Below are 19,037 nucleotides of genomic sequence, written 5' to 3' on the forward strand. Positions count from 1 at the left end.
GGTATGGGGTTTGACAGGCACGTGACAGAAGTCAGTGCACTCACGAGGACCGCATTAAAGGTGCAGTGACCACATTTGTGCTCATGGCTAAATAGTGCTGTGCTATTCTCGCGATATGTTATTCGTGGCACCTTAAAAAACAGTTGTTTACCTGTCAAAAATAAGAATAGATGTTTTTTGGGGGAAATAATTACAGTACAGTACAGTAAAAGGTAACACAAATTGCATTAAAGAGCATTCTAAACCTCAAACAGTACATTATGCTTACAAATAGGCACCTACACCTTAAATTTATTTGTGTTAAATGCCCACACAAAAACTGACGCTGTAACCATGTTTCAATATAAATTTTATTTGCAGGACATACGCAAAAAGCCATACAATATCATCAGCTTAATATTACATTGCAGACTCACATCCAGAAATAGGGCTTTAGTCTCTTAAAAATAAGGTATCCTCAACAACACTTATTAAAAAAAAAAAAACATAAACTAATACATTTAGAATATCCACACATACTGCAGTAGGTTGCACACGGACGGGGATATAATCCTGCCACATAAGGCAAGATTACTTTTAGTGTGAATGGGATAAGCTCAAAGGAATCTGTAATTGCAGTGAAATGCAAATGATAACTTTAAGCATGTACCCTGTGCTACTGAGAAAGAATTACATACATTCAGTCAATGAAATGTGTATTTGAATTTAAGCCCATACCACATCTGTGAAGCTTATCAATGGATTCTGTGATTCAGTAGCTAAAAATGAAGTGGACCTAAAACACTGCGGTTATGTGAGAAGCTAAATATGTCATAATAAATATTCTTAATTCTAGACTCGTGACTGTGTGAAAACACGGGTCTGGAATATATTTTTTAATACGGGTCATACATTTTCCCTCACTCGCTGAGGACCGAGCAGTCTTTCATTTGTCAGTAAAAGCTTGAAAATCACCAATATTAGAGTCATATTTTCAGTAGCTTGAACTGATCTGTGTGAAGATGACATCTCAGAGAAGTAATCTGGTGCAACTCTTCTGACGACGCTGTGTTTACGATAGTATAAAGTTACATTCTCCCAGCCGAGAAAACAATGCGTTCTTGTGAACTCAAGACTCCCCCAAAACACAAATGTAGTGTGTTTTTACCCCGACAACTGTGATACGCTTCAAGTATCGATATCCACCGATGCAGCCGTGTTTCCATAGAGTAACGGTAAGTTACTGAGGATTACTCAGTTAGCCAGACAACAACGTGTTAGTCATGCGTTAACAATAAGACATGTATCATTTGTTGGTGCAGCTATAAGAAATGAGCTCAGGAAATCTTCACTGACTAAGTAAAAGCATTGTTTTTAGTTATCTGGCTAAATGGTTAATCATACCATACAGTCGCCTGCTCATTTGTATATTAGATGCATGTCATCATGTGACCCATTAGATATGTGACGCAATAAAACACCTGTTGACAACAGCATTGTTTTTCTACATTTACAGTGTATGGCACAGCACATCGCTGAAGATAACTTTGAGTCCAAGTGTCCGAAGCTGTGTTGGTTTAAATATAATCTTATTACGCACAATAACTTGGGGTTTTCAGCCCGTGTTTCCATTCGTACAAACATCCGAATCTCATCTCGAAACAGATTTAGAATCAGTTCTCACAGTCCCACAAAGTAGACCCATCAGGTTTCTGGAATTTAAAGCGTGTGGGGAACGTCTGAAACAATAAGACATGATTTTGACAAATATTCTATTTTCCACAAGGGCATTGTGTAAAATTGCCTAGTTTCTGCTTGATTTTGGCCAAGTTTGTGAAATTAAAGAAAAATCTTTGAAACAAGTGTTCTGCTGTGTTATTGCATTAGTCACCCTCCTCCAAGCCGACCCATCCAACTACGGGTTGCACAGATTTGCCTTAATATAAACACACTATTCAAGCTTCTTTGAGCTCATTACAGTGTTACACAACACGTGTGAAATAAAGATTCAAATGTAAAATATCTGGAGAGAACAGTTGGGTTTGCCCACATTTTTCTTTTTTTTTTTGGTAATCACTCAGAACGCATTCATTGCTGCCTCAGTGAAATTTGCTTTCTTTTCAGTCTCACATCATCTGCATTCACTTCTACTCCATTTTAGATCTCTCCAACTTGGTTTTCAGGATTTCCTGGAGAAAAAGAGAGATCACAGATTATTACATGTCCAGTAATGTGACTGTGGGATGATTTTAAACACACACAAATGTGATTGGAAATCATGGGGCTAGCAGGGGGAAAGTAAAAGGACCCTTTACCTCTTCTTCATCTAACATTGCAGGGAGAGCTCTGTATAGAGAGGAGAAAACACAGAGAAGGAGGCAGTGAATGCATTCATAGAGTCAAACTGTATTAGAAGATAATCTATGAAGCTTGTTTGTTGCAATGTGAGTATTAACAGTATATCTTGATCCGGTACTGTAAGCTACTTTAATACGCTGACATAAGCTGAAACAATGTCAAAGTAAGAAGGATTATTGTTTTAAGACGATACCTTATTCTCACAAATTCCAGGTAACGCAATATTTGTTTTTAAGCAAATGTGAAAGTTTTAGTTGACTTTACTTACACATCAGCAACAGTTGTAGGAATGTTCTCCTCAACCCATTTTAAGTCTTCATCCTGGCAAAGCAGAGTTTAGAAATAACAAATGATTAAGTTATGTGTGTGTGTGTGGGGGGGGGGGGGGAATAAACGGCTAAAAGAAGAGAGATGTTGACAGAAGACAGTGAACTCACCTCTTTACTCAACAGTTTCTGGGAGCCATTAGAGTCCGGCTTTGATCCTCTCATCTTCATTCCCTCTAAAAGAAATAAAAGAAAATGATAGAAGTCCAATGTCCAATAATAAGACCATAACATAACAAGGTTATTCAAATTCCCATTCATACTATATAACATTTCTCAATGAATGTGTCCTCCACATATCGGAGTGATTCAGATCATGGCCTCAGTAGAACCAGTAGAACCAGGTACTACAAAACAAAGCCCCAGTGGTTAAATATGGAGGAATACTAAATATATTCACTTAAGAGTTTCCATATTTAGTGACTTAATGTGACAAACATCCCTGCAGCCCTTAAGGCCCCGGGATCTACAATAAACCAGTCACACTAAATAAAACCTGGCTTTTGTCTTCAGGCAGCTCTAAACTATATTAACATACAATAACTAGCTCTATTAATGTTAGCTTCTACTGGATATTTTATGGGATACTGGTCCCATTAAGGCACATTACTAACTATGCTTCTTCCCCAGAGTCTTTGTGCTTTCTCGTGATTTTGGTCTATACAAATTAAATTGAATTGAACTCAGCGTGCATATTAGATATGTTTACAAGAAGACAGTACTGGTTAGCTGGCTGGACAGTGTTGGTTGACATTGACAATAGATGACATTAAACAATTGCTCCATCAATCATAATTACCAGAGACTCTTCAGTCAAAAATAGCAAAAGAAACAGGATGTCCTTTGTCGCTAAATCACGGATCCGGCTATGGCGAAAGCATGACCCGCCCTACTCTGCCTCTGATTGGCTAAGACTCGCTGCCTTCGTTGGTCTAAAGTCAATATATTTCTCTGCATCTGAACTGTACAGACGGAACAGCCCACCCCGTCTATTAGTACTGTAAACACTGTCTCACTCAAGGCGTACGCAATGATAAGCGACTGTTAGATAACCCTTGGCTGGTCTGGCAATGAAAGTCTTACCAAAAGCGTCACTCAGCATTGGCTCCTTGGCCTCTTCCTCGTCATCATCTTCATCAATCAGAGGAGAATGGGAGAACCTGAGAGAAAAACAGAACCCCCCCCAAAAAAAAATTAAACACTGTCAACTTGGTTTTTGGGCTCCAGGATGTGCTCCAGCTGGACTCTGACCTCTGGTTGTTAGCAGAGGGCCGCAGCAGCACCATGATGACCAGCAGAATGGTGGAGAACAGGAGACGCCAGAAGGCATCGTCTACCCACAAGTCCCTCCAACCCTGTGGAAGGGATACAAATAGAAAAGAGTGATGATGTTGTCAGGTTGGAAGGCATAAACAAGAAACAGAAACCTCAAGGTGGGAACAGGACAGGACACGCAATACTAGAATCAATCAATAACAGAGCAGAAAACAAACTGACCGTCTGGCAGTCTACCAGCTTGAAGACTTTGGTGGTCCAGATGATGAATATGATGGAAGCTGTGGACACAAAGTAAACACCGGTCTTGTTTTGATGTCCGTAAACAATATGCAAATGATGGGAAACAGCACAGGAAACGTGTCAATCAAGCCCCCGGCAAGAGCGCTGAGCTTTGAAGCAAAATGTTCATAATGGCCAAACAGTGGAATTACAATCTCCGGGTTCGTCCTGTGATACTATGAGCCCCAAAAAGACTTTCCCCATAAACGTACATTTGGAAAGAGACATCTGTAACTTAGCAGATACTTACACAGTCCGCACAGTACAGGACAAACTGTGCGTGTTAAAGGAATAGTTAACTACCTTACACAACTGTTTCACATATGCAGAAGTACTGTAAACAACAAACTAACCCGTAATGAAGCAGCCGTTTCTGAATGAAGGCACAGCTCTACTAGAGCCGTTGCTACTCACCGACAACGGAGAAGATGAGGGTGTTGGTGAAGTGCTGATACAAAGAGAGTTTCACTATATTTCTGCGGAGCTTCAGGAGACGAGTGGTTTGAGACAGACTGATGAAAATGTGGATGCAAGTTAAGGAGAACACACTGGATATACATTCAAGTAACCACAATCAAAAGCTTATATCTGCAGCGCTTCTGAATATGCAAATCCTGGACTTGCTCTGAGTGGTTTGGTGTTCTGCTGGTTGGGGTTAAAGGATATCCACCACATGACGCAGGAGTCAATAAGGGAGAGGCTGAGATTAGCCACCAGGGCGACCGTCCCATAGAAACCCTGGAACAACAAGACGAGAGTCAGATTCTACAACCGAGACGCAACACGAGCCCAGAGCGTGAAGTCACATAAGATGTGGTGAAGATGTACGTCTCCTCTCTTTGAAGCTGCCTCGTTAAACACTCACCGAACTGCACAGCCTCGTTCCTTTGTTCTTACCGTCTTTCTTATCTCATGTGTGCTTGTATACAACTGTGTTTCCATATCTTTTTGAAGTTGCTGCAGTGTCTTTGGCTGCTTTTGAATACCACTCTCCATCAATTAGGTCATTCCCTATTACCATCACTTGTCTGCCTCCCAGAGAGTGCATCCCTGCATAACCTTCTCTCTCTCCACTCAAATCCACTGTATTTATACTGAGTGCCTTGAAAGCTGCACCAGGCAAGATTTTTATGTAAAAATACACCTCCGCTATCAGCTTCAATGAATCTGTGGAGGCTGCAACAGCTAATGTCCCATCTGCAGTAGTTGAAATGCAGTGGGCTCATTATATTCTCCTGGATGAAAGTCATGCGCAGCCACAGAAGATCATGAATTAAGAGTTAGAAGTGGAATAGAAATGGTCTCCTAAACAGCAGCGAGAGAGCGCCGCCCAAGGAAAGCGACACTAAGTGTTGAATCTCTTTCCTCTCTCATCCAGAGGAAATAGTAAATCTTCGCTGGGTGGTTTGGTTGATATAGATTAGTGTTTCCTGTGCTGCCATTTAAAGCCGACACGATGCAACTGTGCTGCCTTTAAGTCGTAATCATGAAACTAAACCTCGCTGTTTGATGCTGATTATGAATAATTATAATTATTACACACACACACACACACACACACACACACACACACACACACACACACACACACACACACACACACACACACACACACACACACACACACACACACACACACACACACACACACACACACACACACACACGAGGGATTCACAGGAAATGATGCAGCATGTAAATCCGACATTTACCGTTTTTAATTATTTTCACTCTTTAGCTACATTTCCTGCTTCACAATAAAAGCATTAAAATGCTAAACACTTTTATTGTGAAGCAGCCCAAAAAAAAGATGCAATATATTTGTCATAGATGTTCGCGCTGACAGAACATGAGAGGAGTTACAACCGGGACAATTTAGACGGTTAGAGGATAGTTACCTTTTATGTATTTGTATGAATTATCTGAAACTGTCACTGCGTCCTACATCGCATCTGATTCTCAGAGTATGCTAAAGGAAATATTGAGAATAACAGCTGTTTATTAGCTGGAGTTTATTAATTAATGATACTTACGCCTGTCACTCTTAGCACACCTTCCACAGAGGAGAAGAGCAGGTAGAGAAGCCCAACAGCTGCCAGCCGGTGAACTGTGGTACCTAACCTGGGCCTAAAGAAGTGAGCGTTCAAGTACACAAACAAATGATTGAAACGAGAGTATAAGCAGCAAGTCCCCTACTGGGTTTTATTTGGTAAAGAATAATGAGAACTATCAGTAGTCAAATAATAAAAGTCTGAACTTACTTGACTATGCCATAGCCAAGACTGACAATGAGGACCAGGATTCGGGCCAGAGATCTTTTAAGAGCAGAAAGCAGCTCAGCAAAAATCACAGCACCTTGAACTGTGAAGAGATAAAAACACGTAAACAAAATGATGATTATATATCCGACTGAAGTAAACAGAAAACAACATGGCTGCACAAACAAGCAGATGTGAAATGAAATACACCGACCGTAGTCTCCTTTGTAACGGATGCTCTGATATTCGGAGTAAAACACAGCTTTTTCCAGCATGCCGAGGATGATGACGGCACCGATCCAGAACTGGATCCGCAGCAGATCCCTCCAGTAGCAGGCACACCAGAAGAGCCAGAGAGCCCCGAACAGCACGTACACGATGCACATGACCATGAAGAACTGCGACGGACGGGAGGGAGAGAAAAGTCTGGTTTGAAATCACAGTTAAAGCTGCATACCGAGGTCGGGGTATGATGTCACCAATAACAAGACGGTCCAATTCACGCTTATTTATTTACAATCAGGATGAAATCAATATAGATAGATGGTAAACATTTACACCGAGCACTTCCACTGAGGAAGGCCACAAGATGTGATTGAAAGCTTACGAAAGAGTTGGATGTTGTCTTGAGATTTGTTGAATGTTCAGTCTGTTTCAATTCCAAAACTATTATTACGTCTGTTTTCCCCAGACTGTAATGTCAGTTATTAATACAATTTCTGTCCCTGATTTAGTAATAACCATGTCAATTGTGTTCAAGACATTTTCTGAATCTAAAAACCCCTCCCTTTACATATTGTAGTGTACATACCATCATCAGGGGCCAGTCTGCTGGAGAAGAGTAGTCATGTGGTCCCTTCATCTCAACTTTCACTGGGAAAATAAAAATTCACTTTTTAAATTCTCAATTGTCAGATTTGTATTCCCTTTTGTCCTCACTAATCTATCTCCTGAATAACTGTGAGAGCTTCTAAAGGCTCCGGAGTGAAACGTCGTCTCTTACTTGTGAAAGCAAAGCCGAGCTGCTCGGCCACGATGTCTTCATCATCAACCGAGTGGAACAAAGGCTGCACCTTCACTATGAACATGTATGGACTGTCGTCCCAAGCTTTGGCCACTGCGCTGATATCCTGCAGAGAATCACAGCGGTTATGGTACTTCCTTTATTTATAATCTTTATGTTCACACACACCGAGCTCAATATCTGGTCGTTTGGTTTGACATCGTAGCACGAAGCCCCTGAAAGATATGAGATCCGTTATGTCCGATAGACGCACACCGGGTTCCTTCAAATGCTTCTATTACTTTAGTAGTCACAGTGCAGCTGACATATTTAATATCCTTCGTAATAACCACGTTGATGCCGGAGCCACCAAAGCTCAACCCACAGCCAGCAGAGATAGCTGTGATCACAGCCACGAGGAGCCTACCGTCACAAGAGTATTGAGAGAGAATACAAAAAACAAAAATCCCACCATGATATATATTTAAAGACCTTTGCATAAAAAGTAATAACAACATGTCTTACCGGCTTGTCCGGCCAAATGAGGCTCTGATTGGAAGGGTCACTCTGAACACAGAACAAAGAACACAGTGAGCAATGCTTCATAGAGTTTGCCAGAGTTAAAGTCACACAAATACATTTTTGAGATATTATGCTCAGCACGGTCAATCCCTTTTACATCAGCTGGATCAGTGACTCACCTTCGGGCTAGTGAGGGGCTGATACGGGTTGAAGTCTGCATAATACACCTAAGTGAGAGGATGAAGACATATGAATGTACACACTGTATTTACATAGCGATGATTACCGGTGCGACCCTTTGTGTTAATGTGCCATTGGTAGTGAGACAACGCTGTTGTCTCGGTCACAAACCTTGGGTAAGAAGAGATAGGAGCAGTTGTCGAAGTACATGTAGCCCTGAGTGTAGAAGCCATTCCAGCCGTCTTTCAACATGTGGTCCATACCAAACATGTTCATGGCTTTGTTGTCCTGCAGAAGGACAGAGAGGTGGAACATCGGTCACGCTGAGCAGCCAGTTCATTCCCTTGAGATGTGGCAACATTACACATGACAAGGCTTGATATGTGTAAAACGTGTGGGCGGACAAAGGCGGACTTGTGGATAAGCTTCACGTCTGATCAGCACATTAGCTCGTCAGTGCACTATTGATGACAGCTGGAAGGTAATGTGCAGATGTTTGAGTGATGACAAATGAGTTTAAATTAGATATTTGGGTCCGGTAGAGGAAAAGTAGTCAGTTTGTTGATTAACAATTCACTAACTTTACTGTATTACCATTCAAATTTTAAAAATATTATTAAATGTATTTTCTTTTTTGGAGCCTCACAGAAGAAGACACTGAACTTCCAACACACATCTGAATGAATGTGGTCGGGCGACAGGTGACCTGGATGCAGCTTCGCTGTTTGACCCCCTGCTTCGAGAAAGACGGCGACAGCAATGAGGCTCATCAAAGCCAGAAGCAGCCGCTGAGTTTGAGACGTTTCTGGAGAAAGAGCGAGCGCTGGCTCAGAGATGGAAGAGGAGCCCGAGGCCAAGAACACAGCAGCCGCTCTGACTGACAGACTGCTGATGCTGAATGTAAAGCCAGAACCACTGAACTGGCGAAAAGTCCAGGAAATTAACTTCCTGACAGTGAAGAGAGCTTAAAAGCTTGAAGATGCAGATTAACGTTTCCTGCACAAAATCCACAAAGCCCAATTTCTATCTACCATATTATCTACAGTACCTGAGTGTGCAAACGAGTTTTCAAACTGATTCAACTCACAAAGAAGCAGATGCACCTGAACGACAAACAAAAAGGAAATATGTGAAGTCTTTGGAGTATCTCGACATCTCTGAGCTGGACGGAAAGCCTTTACAACATACACATGTGACATGTATACACATGTCACATTTTCATTCAGACATCAACAGCCAAAAGTCACTACTCACGGGTGTGTTGAAGACCTCATTGTAGCAAACAGAGGAGCGCAGGTACCAGCTGATGTTGAAGGCCAGGCTCTTATCACATGACGCTGCGTCACCCTGGACTGCAGGGAGATAAAACAAAGGGAGGAGCTCTGGATTATTAGACAATAATGAGACCTTACTAATAACCCCAGCTGTTACAGGACTTACTCAGTGTGTCGTCATCTACTTTCATTTGTGTACATACTTCCCCCCCCCAAACCTCCGTCATCTAGTTCTATTTCAAAGGGTGACTTTTGCTATTTCCTTAAGTTATGTTGCAACATTGCATCCTGGTCTAAAGTGGGAGTAGAAATAAGCGTCTCTTCCTCCTTTACAGTATGAAGGATTTCTCATTTTATGTCTGGTGGATGCTGATGCAACCTGACATCTCTAGCCAGAAGAAATTGTCTTTTATTCTGAAGGGCAGATAACAAAATCTGACATTTACTATCAAATCTTATAGATTGTGTCTTCTCTCCTACCAAACTCCATTGCCAATATGCTGACAATATCATAATCTAGGTTATGCCTGGTACAGTTTAGCAAGACTGCTATAGCACTAAATAAAAGGTACATTGTGTTTCGGAGTTTAGGGTGAATTTTTACCTTTAAAATGTTAAGATTCCTGAAACTAACCAATAAAAATTGTAAAATTACTAAATGACTGTAATGTAATGTTTGGCGTTTAGCCATTGAGAACCATAAAAAGATGCTGTAGGGCTTGAATAAGAGCTGACATTTCAACCCAATATTCTTGAGTTCTTGTGATAATCGAGCTACTGTTTTTTTAATTTTGCGCGAGGTTTATTGAAAAAAAGAGAATCGTCCCCACAGGAAGTTTGAACTGCATAAAATTCAAAAGTAAAGAGACACGGAGGACACAAAGTCTGTTTGTTTTAGCTTTTTAATTTGGGAGTCTGATGGGTGGAGTTTGCCACTGAAAAGACAACAAGTGCCAGAATAAACACCTAAAGGACGGGTGCTACGTTCCTGTGACTGTCTGTCAGGGCCTGAATGTTACAGTAAATGTTCCACTTATCAGACACATGTTCTTTGTAAATAGCAGTTATTTATATAAATCATGCAATGCTTCATAAACAACACATGATGAAGAGGTCAGACTACGTACACTTCATGGATATGGTGGTGTTGGTGTACAGCGTCTTGCGAAACACAACATCTTGAGTCTGAAAACACAACAAAGACAAATCAGTTCTTATCAACTTATCAAGTGAGTACAACAATTTTAGTTTTTTAAAGATTGTTCTGCCTTCTTTAAAACCACATCACATATTAGTTTGTAGCAGAGGTGGAAGAAGTACTTAGATATTCTATTTAGGTAAAAGTAGAAATTAGTCAAAGTAAAATTCATGCATTGAAATTTGTACTTATGTAAAAAGTACAATACTGTTGGCTTCAAAATAATACTTAAAGTACTGAGTAAAAGTACTTATTGTGCAGAATAATGTATATTATGCATGTATGTATATTAATGCTGAAGCTGGTAAATGTGGGGCTAATTTTATACTACTTTATCTGCTGAGTAGCTCGTGAATTCATAATGTATTTGTTGATAATATTTTGTATTATTAATCTTCATATGCACCGTAACCAGTAACTAAAGTTATAGAATACATGTTGTGGAGTAAAAGTACACCACCTACCTCTGGAATCTAGTGGAGTAAAAGTACAAAGGAGCAAAGTGGATGTACTCGTGCAACTACTCTTAAGTACAGTACTTGAGTAAATGTACCTGTAGCTTGTTCTGATAAATGTTTCCCTTTCTGTCAAGACTAGACTATAGTTTGAGTTTATCTTAACCATGTTTTTCTGACAGAATGGCCTTCCTTTCTTTTAATAACATGTCTTTTTGTAGATGCCCTTTTCCTTTGTAACACGCATGCACACAACGTTGAGACAGATTACCTGCAGCTCATTCAGAATGAGAAGTTTATATTGTCAGAAAAGCAAAACCAGAGCTGTCAAAGAAGAATAGAGTGACTACAAGGTGGATTATACAGCGAAATATATGCTAGGAGCTAGTTAGCTTCCTCGGCTAACAGCTGCTATTGAAGATTGTGTAATAACCGTAAAATAAAAAAGCCCATGTTGGAGGTGTAACGTTAATACTGACCGAGTTGATCTCCACGTTCCACACGGAGACCTCTGCTGCTGTGCCGAGACAGAAAAACAACCCAAAAAACAGGAGACATAACGGATGCGACTGTGCATCTGGCATCTTCATCTGCGCATCTACTACCGTAAACAGGTCAGACTCATATCCGCCTCCAGTTCCGTGGTGCGTCCGGATGGAGTTCACAGCGTCACCACAAGATGGCGACAGAACACTCAAAAGGCAACTAGCATGTCGCTTTACTTATGTTTATTTATAGTGTTAAGAAACAGACATTTACAAAAATTAACAAGAGATGAGCACAATGAACAAGGTGTGTGTGCGTGCGTGCACTTGTGTGAGAGAAACATGGTGGGAGGGAGTAAGAAATACTTTGTCTCACATTTTCAAAGAAAGAAATGGTTCTGATTTGAACCTTTTTTTTAACGTTGATTACACTAATTAAGACAAGCAGAATAAGTTTCATACAGATAAAGTAGTAGAAAATATTTTTTCTAAATTTTCAAACGGGTCAATTTGACCCGCAACATAAAAAGAGGGTTAAGGAATGTTCAAATGCTTCTTATTCCTGAGTACATTTGTAAACATGCCCGAGTGGCCATGGAGTCAAATGAACAGTTCAGGAGTCCAGAGAGGTTTCAGAAGACACTTCTTTTATTTTTAAAATTCGACCATCGCACCAACGTTGACACCAGTGTCTAGTTGCCTCCACTAATTCTTCCCACACAAACAAAATGAGGCCCTTATATACACCTGGTCCAGCTAATTGGACCAGCCCTGCCATCTACGGGTAAGTATAGTGCTAAACATATATGTATAATAAATATTTACATGATTTTACCCACACCACAAGTATCCATATTAGTTAACATCTAATTATAATGCCTATAAATAAAGTAAATTATAAACACCATCATTTATCTAAATAAACACAGCAACACATATCTTCACTTCCCCCTACCCGCTTCCTGTAGTTGGTATTTCCCGGAACTATAATATAGATTTGTTACATTAAATGAAAGAGTCTCTGTAGAAAATCAAGTGTTTGTTCTACTTGGTGTGATTGACAGGAGAGATGATCAGAGGAGCAGAGTTTCTACCATCACTATTATCACATGGACCAAAGAATGGGTAGAGTTTCTCAGTGAAGCAGCAGCCAGTAAAGGAGTAGATCAGAGCTGCAGCATGAACGTCATAAAAGGAGACCAGACCCTCCTCATAATCCACAAACACCCCCACCTTCTGAGGCTGAGACTTCAGAGAGAGACGGATATCAGGGCCAGCAAGAGCTATGTACTCATTCTCATTACTCAACCATATCGTCCAGTAACCATTCTGAGGAGTCAGTGTGATGTGTCCCTTCCTGTTGATCGACTCTCTGGCCACTCCTAACTCCCACCTAGGCTTCCCTTTAACCTGAACCTCGAAGTAAAATCTTCCTGAAGAGAAACTCTTCTTTGCTAAAAGATTAGCCCAACGATCAAATCTCTCTGGATTGTTTGGGAGTTTCTTCTTTACATCACCAGTTTTAACTTGTTTTCCATCATCAGACAGGATGAGGTTGGGATGTGCTGTATCAGGATCAAGAGTCGCATCCACTGCAGACTGCTGGACCCTCTTCAGCTCGACCTCGAACAGCTTCTTCATCTGTTTACTAAGCGTCTCTTCCAGCTGATTCAAAGCTCTCCTCACAGTCCCCGCATATGAAGGTGGACTGACTCTGACTCTTGTCCAGTTCTTGGTGGGTGGAGCAGTGTTCAGGGTCCTCAAGCTCTGGAGGAGGTGGAGGTGGTCTTCAGAGCGTGAGAGCTGCTCTACCTCAGTGCTTCTCTTCTTCAGCTCAGAGATGTCCTGTTCCAGCTCTTTGATGAAGCCTTCAGCCTGTTTCTCTGTCTTTCTCTGCTTCTCTTTGATTGTGTCGATAAGCTCGGCCTGGCTTCTCTCAACAGACTCCTTCAGAGCGGTGAAGACCTGAACACCATCTGCTATCTCTCTGTCTGCATCTTCCTCACTGAGCTCCACTGAGTGTTTGATCTCCTGAATCTTCAGTCGTCTCTTCTGGATCATCTGCTGAATTTCAGCCTCAGTCTTCCCCAGCTTGGCCTTCTTTCCTTCATATCCTTCTTTCAGAGGAACAACATCATGGTTCTTGTGGTCTAAAACAGTGCAGAGCATGCAGACACACATCTGGTCGGTCTTACAGAACAGCTCCAACTGTTTATCGTGCTTCGTACACATCCTGCCTTCCAGGTTCTCCACAGGGTCGATCAGCTGATGTCTTTTCAGACCTGACGTTGTCAAATGAAGCTCCAGGTGAGTCTCACAGTAGGAGACCAGACACACCAGGCAGGACTTCAGGGCCTTCAGTTTGGTTCCAGTGCAGACGTCACAGGGAACTTCTCCTGGTTTGGCAGCTTGTTGCTCTGAGCTGCTGCTGCTGGCTTTCTGTTGAGCTGACTGTCTGAACTGAGCAGCCATCAAAGAGATGAAAGTATTGACCCGCAGCTCAGGTCTATAGTTGAACACCTCTTTACAGTTTGGACACTGAGACTGGACATTAACGTTCCAGTGTTTAGTGATGCAGGTTTTACAGAAGTTGTGTCCACATGGTATGGCGACTGGATCAGTGAACACATCCAGACAGATGGAGCACAGAAACTGATCTTCAGTCAGCAGACAGCTGGCAGCAGACATATCTACACTCTGAGGACAAAAACAATGAAAAAACAAAACTGTTATTACATCTTTATCAGCAGCAACAGAGTGTGTCAGGTATTGTTTTCACATTGTGGGTCTCTGTGTGTGTCATCATCGTAAAATGTGTCCTGGAGACGCCTACTGTAGAGGGAACTATTACAGAAGAGGGTTTGAGTACTTTAGAAAGGTGCTTACAAAATAGAATTTTAATGTCTGTGGACAGATTTTGTCACCGTGACACCTGAATGCAGTTTCTGGATCATTCTTTCTTTTCTTCCTGTGGTTTTGCTGTTTTTTTAAGGGTGCCTGTGTCTGATCCCTGACTATTAGCTGCTGTTACTGTAGTTATTTAGATAATAGTAATAACAAAACAATGATACACTTACTGTTGGTTTAAGCGTTGCAGTGATTACATCACAGGCCCTCTGGTTCTTGTTAATGTCACAATTTAATAAGTAAAATCATAATAAATTAAATTTGAACCCTGCTGCTTGTATATTATTGGAGTGAATTCATATAGTTTGTAAGTAGCCTTAACATTTTTAATTCCTCTTTAATATTAAACACTATTTACTGTGACATATTTGGACCTCAGTCTAAATGTTGCTCTTGTGGCACTGAGTTGAACTTCCTGTGTGAGTCGGGTCCGTGCATGAAGTATAATCCATGTTCATTGTTCAGTCAGTTTGAGTATTAATGATCTCATTGGTCTACTTGTGTTCATGTAAATGTATTCTGCTACGTGTGAGTTCCTTCTTCAGTAGCCGATGCTGCCTGAACGCGGTTAACTCTTTGTCTGTGTTGTCTCATTGAATGAACACGTGCAATGAAACTCTGCGCAGCAAAACGTCAGCTTGTTCCATTCTCCAACTTTAATAATGAAAAGTGAGGAAAGGAAGTCGAGAGCTTTTTCAAAGTAAAAGTTGAGCGTTTTCAAACGTGTTTGCTCCAGAGATCAATTTATGGAAAGCTAAATTAAATAAACAAATATAAATAATAAACATAATAAATGACTGTTATAAAGTCATATTTCTACCACTTTGGCTGAGCTGCATCACGTGATGTGATTCACTACCCATCAGCCTCTGCTGGCTGTTAAATTTCGTTTCACGATAGTCACGTGCTCGCCCACTGACCAATCACAGCACACTCTGCACCTCGCGGCAAAGCTACAGACACTGAGCGGCATGTAATGCTGACGTCATTATAGGCCGGCACGCAGGCTCTGATAGTCAAAGAATACGCCCAACATGTCAAACTAAAGATCTGATTGGTTGAACACTATGACAATCAACAATATCGTCCCCATTTACTTTAATCTGCTCTGAACTTCCTCACAAACACAGACAGCAGGAACTACAGAGACAGAGAAGTTTAGAGGAAAGGCTTTACAGTTCAAGGATATTTACCAAAGTATAGAACAGTTATGTAAGTTATGAAACATCAATGTTGTATCTCTTTAAAATCAATCAATACATCCACACATTACATCAGATGCTGTTCTCTGTGTTTGGACAATCCAAAGGGAGTAGCAGCTAGGCTAGTTAGCTTCTAGGCTAGTTAGCTTCTAGCAGGCCTAGTTTATCTGCTACTTTGTTCTTTGTTGTGGATCCTGGTTTGAACTCACTTTTCACCAAATGTTGAGTTTCTCTGTAGAACAGTGTACTCACCAGAGTTTGTCAGAGACTGCTGGATTCACTTGAATGTTTATTTAGAGAGAAACAGAGAGACTTGTCTCGACTGCAGCTCTGCTCAGACTAACTTTCACTTTCACTGGCCAAATAAAATCCAGCGTGTGAATTTGGTTAAACACGCACCCGTACAACCTCCTGCCTTGAGAAATGTGAACTCGGGGAGCGGGTTCAGTCCTGTTGGAGTCTGGCTGAACGCATCAATCCAGAGCCTCCAGAGAAGAGCTTCATCCGTTGCAGATGACCAGCCAGGCCTTGTGGTGGTTACTGAGCAGAATCTGGTCCTCATTGCTCTGGTTGAATATGCGTGGCTGCCTCAGATACTCCCTCTGTTCGCAATCCCTCCCCCTATCATTCCTTCCTTCTTATCCTTCCTTTCCTCCTTCCTTCCATCCTATCTCATTTGCCATTACTGGGCTGCAGTTGATTAGTGCTGCTGGATGCATCTGTTTCCACTGCAGCGCCGCATCTCAGCACATGCGTATAAATAGGCCCTCTGGTGCTGTAATTGCTAATAAGGATCCAGTGTGTGAGCAGAAAAAAAAAAAAAAAGGAAGAGCTGCTGCCATAAGCATTTGTATTCACCAGTGACTCCAAGCCCAGGAGGAAGCCTCTGCGCTGGGGTAGATAATGAGGCAGCCAGGCCTCTGAGCCTGGGCCTGGATCTCCGAAAATGATCTTGGTGAATCAATCATGCCCTTTTTTCCTGTTTAAGCCAAAGGGTAACAGTCTGGTAAACTCCCTTCTCCTCAAATGCTTCCAGCAGCTTCAACAACATAAGGGCATTTAATAACTCCCTATTATAGTGCAATTAAACATGAAAATTAGTCTGATGTGACACTTTGCACCCTCTTCTCCCTGTGTCTATGATTAACGTATATAAGTACATTCTTTTTTTTTTGTTAAAACCAGCACTGAAGTGATTGGAGGATGAACAGAAACCTTGAAGAGTCTACAGACTTGCTATAGTGTCTCTGCGAGGCTGTACTGAGGCACCGTGGTGCTTTGAGCTAAACGCTACCACCAGCATCACAATAACAATGTTAGCATGCAGATGCTGTGCGGGTAAAATATGTACCACGTGCACTATCTTACTTTACCTTGTTAGCATGCTAACATTTGCTAATGCCAGTATTTTGTTACTTAATCAAAGTATTGGAAAGATTTGAGCGGAAAGTGGCGCTACACATAAAATGTAAAATTAAGTCAGCACCAAAGTTATAATAAATCCGAATGAATACGAATATGTGTATCAAATCTAATTGCAATCTAATTTCAGTCAAAGTAGTGGATCAGAGTCAATTTGATAGTTCGGCTAAAAATGCTTATTTTTCTCTGTTTCATATCATTTTTAATTGAATACCTTTCAGTTTTATGACTATTTTCCAGACAAAACAAAAACCTCTGGGTCTGGAATATTGTAATAGCTGGTGTTCACTATTTTTTAGCCTGAACCGCTTTGTGGTAGAAACCACCTCTTGGACTTGGCAGGATCTTGAGAGCCCTCATATCACACCTCCTGCTGGTCTCAGATCTGATGTCCAGGCTTATATACAGTATCGAGGTTGAGCATAATGACAGGTTGATGAGTGTTCTTGCATGTGTGAAAGGGTAATTTCCTCTCTCTACCTCCTACACACACACTCTTGTTCTCACAGCACCTGGGGCCAGGATCACCGGGTTTCCTCTCGACACATGTTGTGTGAGCCCAGAGGGATTTGTTGACAGTGTAATTTTACCACGTCTGTGATAAATAACCTGCGGTCTTCTCCGTGTGTCCGAGTGACGGATGCTCAGCAAAACCATCGCAAGTGTAAGTTATCATTAAGCTGGAGGAATTTCCTCAGAAGTGTGTTTCTAAATGGAAAAGATGAATGCAGTTTTTCAAACTCATGCTTTCATGCAATTTTGTGATTTCCATTGAAATCCTGTGAGACCTCGCTTTGATCTCAAATTTTCTCCAGCTGTACGATAGTCAGATACAATTGTGTTCTTGCACTCGTCTCCTCCAATCCTCTCCTCCCTTCCTCAACTCCCATCCCTCCTATTCGTCTTCCTCCTACCTTCCTCCTCCTCCTCCTACGGTTTGGAAGAAGCAAAAAGAGTAAACGCGAGGACACATCTGAGCCGCATGCTGTTCTTGTTTGCCTTTCCCAGATTGCCCTGCTGCTGGCCCTGCTGCTGGTGGGAGTTGGCAGTTCCCCTCATCATTTTATCTCCAGTCAGATGCTACTGAGCTACAGTGATCTCTCACAGTCAGTCATATACACACACTGACATGACAGGTATTTAACATTTTCTACACTGTAGCTGCTTCATCGACGAGGTAAAAACACACCGGGGTATACAAAAAATATGGTGAAGAAAACAGAATGTAGTTTAATGATAACTTGATATATAGAACGATTGCCCCAACTCTATTTGTTTCAAATGCCAGATATTCTTTTGGGCAAAATGTATAAGGTCTTTACCGGGTTCTCTCTTCCATACTGTATTTAAACCGATATAACGGGAGTATTTTAAGATAAACTCTTGCCTAGAACAGCCTTAAAGACTTGCATGGTGGTGATACTGCAAAGAAAGAAAATGAGCATGCTGTCCCACTGCCACAGGAACAGAAATGTTTTGAGGTATTCTCATAAATAAAGTAAATGAAATGCAATGAAACAGATGCGTGGCCTTAGCAACACATCTACAACCAGAAATTAATTTTGTGAATTTAAAATTACAGTAGGAAACAAGTTCTGTAACAAGGTGACTTTCTGTACGTTGTGCAGATAGCAGAGCCATCTGAGACGATCTTGTGGTCATGAGCTGCATACATACCTTTTACTCCACACCTTTAAGCCATCAAACCACTGCATGACAACCACAGGGCCCCACCAAACAAACAGCAGCACGGCGTGGCTCTCGGCTGCTGTTACAACGGCGCCCTCCTCTGCTATTTGCAGGTACTGGAGTGCTCGACCTGCTGCAACAATGTGCAACCCCTTGTGCAGCTTCTTCTCTTGCTATATTACATCATGTAAAGAAATGAAAAACACACTCGCAAGCTTCATG

General features: G+C 41.4%; 2 protein-coding genes across 4 annotated transcripts; both read right to left on the reverse strand.

Annotated features, from left to right (window-relative positions):
* Positions 1-332: 332 nt before the first annotated feature.
* On the reverse strand, positions 333-11,710 carry LOC142968047 (transmembrane protein 87A-like). 2 transcript variants are annotated; one of them, XM_076107767.1, is made up of 20 exons: positions 11,590-11,710; positions 10,585-10,642; positions 9,438-9,535; positions 8,355-8,471; positions 8,183-8,230; positions 8,007-8,048; positions 7,482-7,608; positions 7,290-7,351; positions 6,693-6,876; positions 6,482-6,581; positions 6,254-6,347; positions 4,885-4,958; positions 4,635-4,741; positions 4,161-4,219; positions 3,915-4,018; positions 3,747-3,823; positions 2,775-2,839; positions 2,606-2,658; positions 2,295-2,325; positions 333-2,168 (listed from the first exon to the last, which is right to left on the reverse strand). In XM_076107767.1, exons 1-20 carry the CDS (start codon positions 11,698-11,700, stop codon positions 2,127-2,129), a joined length of 1,653 nt encoding a protein of 550 aa, XP_075963882.1. In that variant the 5' UTR covers positions 11,701-11,710; the 3' UTR covers positions 333-2,126. The 2 variants fall into 2 exon arrangements, with proteins under 2 accessions (XP_075963882.1, XP_075963883.1); XM_076107768.1 differs by lacking the exon at positions 11,590-11,710 and adding an exon at positions 9,271-9,286 and having other exon boundaries at positions 10,585-10,645.
* A 511-nt stretch (positions 11,711-12,221) lies between these two features.
* LOC142968530 (E3 ubiquitin-protein ligase TRIM21-like) lies at positions 12,222-16,735 on the reverse strand. Of its 2 annotated transcripts, none has more exons than XM_076108432.1 (2): positions 16,104-16,735; positions 12,222-14,292 (listed from the first exon to the last, which is right to left on the reverse strand). In XM_076108432.1, the coding sequence occupies exon 2, from the start codon at positions 14,281-14,283 to the stop codon at positions 12,640-12,642; it is 1,644 nt and encodes a 547-aa protein (XP_075964547.1). In that variant the 5' UTR covers positions 14,284-14,292; positions 16,104-16,735; the 3' UTR covers positions 12,222-12,639. The 2 variants fall into 2 exon arrangements, with proteins under 2 accessions (XP_075964547.1, XP_075964546.1); XM_076108431.1 differs by having other exon boundaries at positions 15,957-16,734.
* Positions 16,736-19,037: the final 2,302 nt, after the last annotated feature.

Source organism: Anarhichas minor, unplaced genomic scaffold (genome assembly GCF_050575085.1).
Source record: "Anarhichas minor isolate MPS153535 unplaced genomic scaffold, ASM5057508v1 ptg000040l, whole genome shotgun sequence".
NCBI classification, from domain to species: domain Eukaryota; kingdom Metazoa; phylum Chordata; class Actinopteri; order Perciformes; family Anarhichadidae; genus Anarhichas; species Anarhichas minor.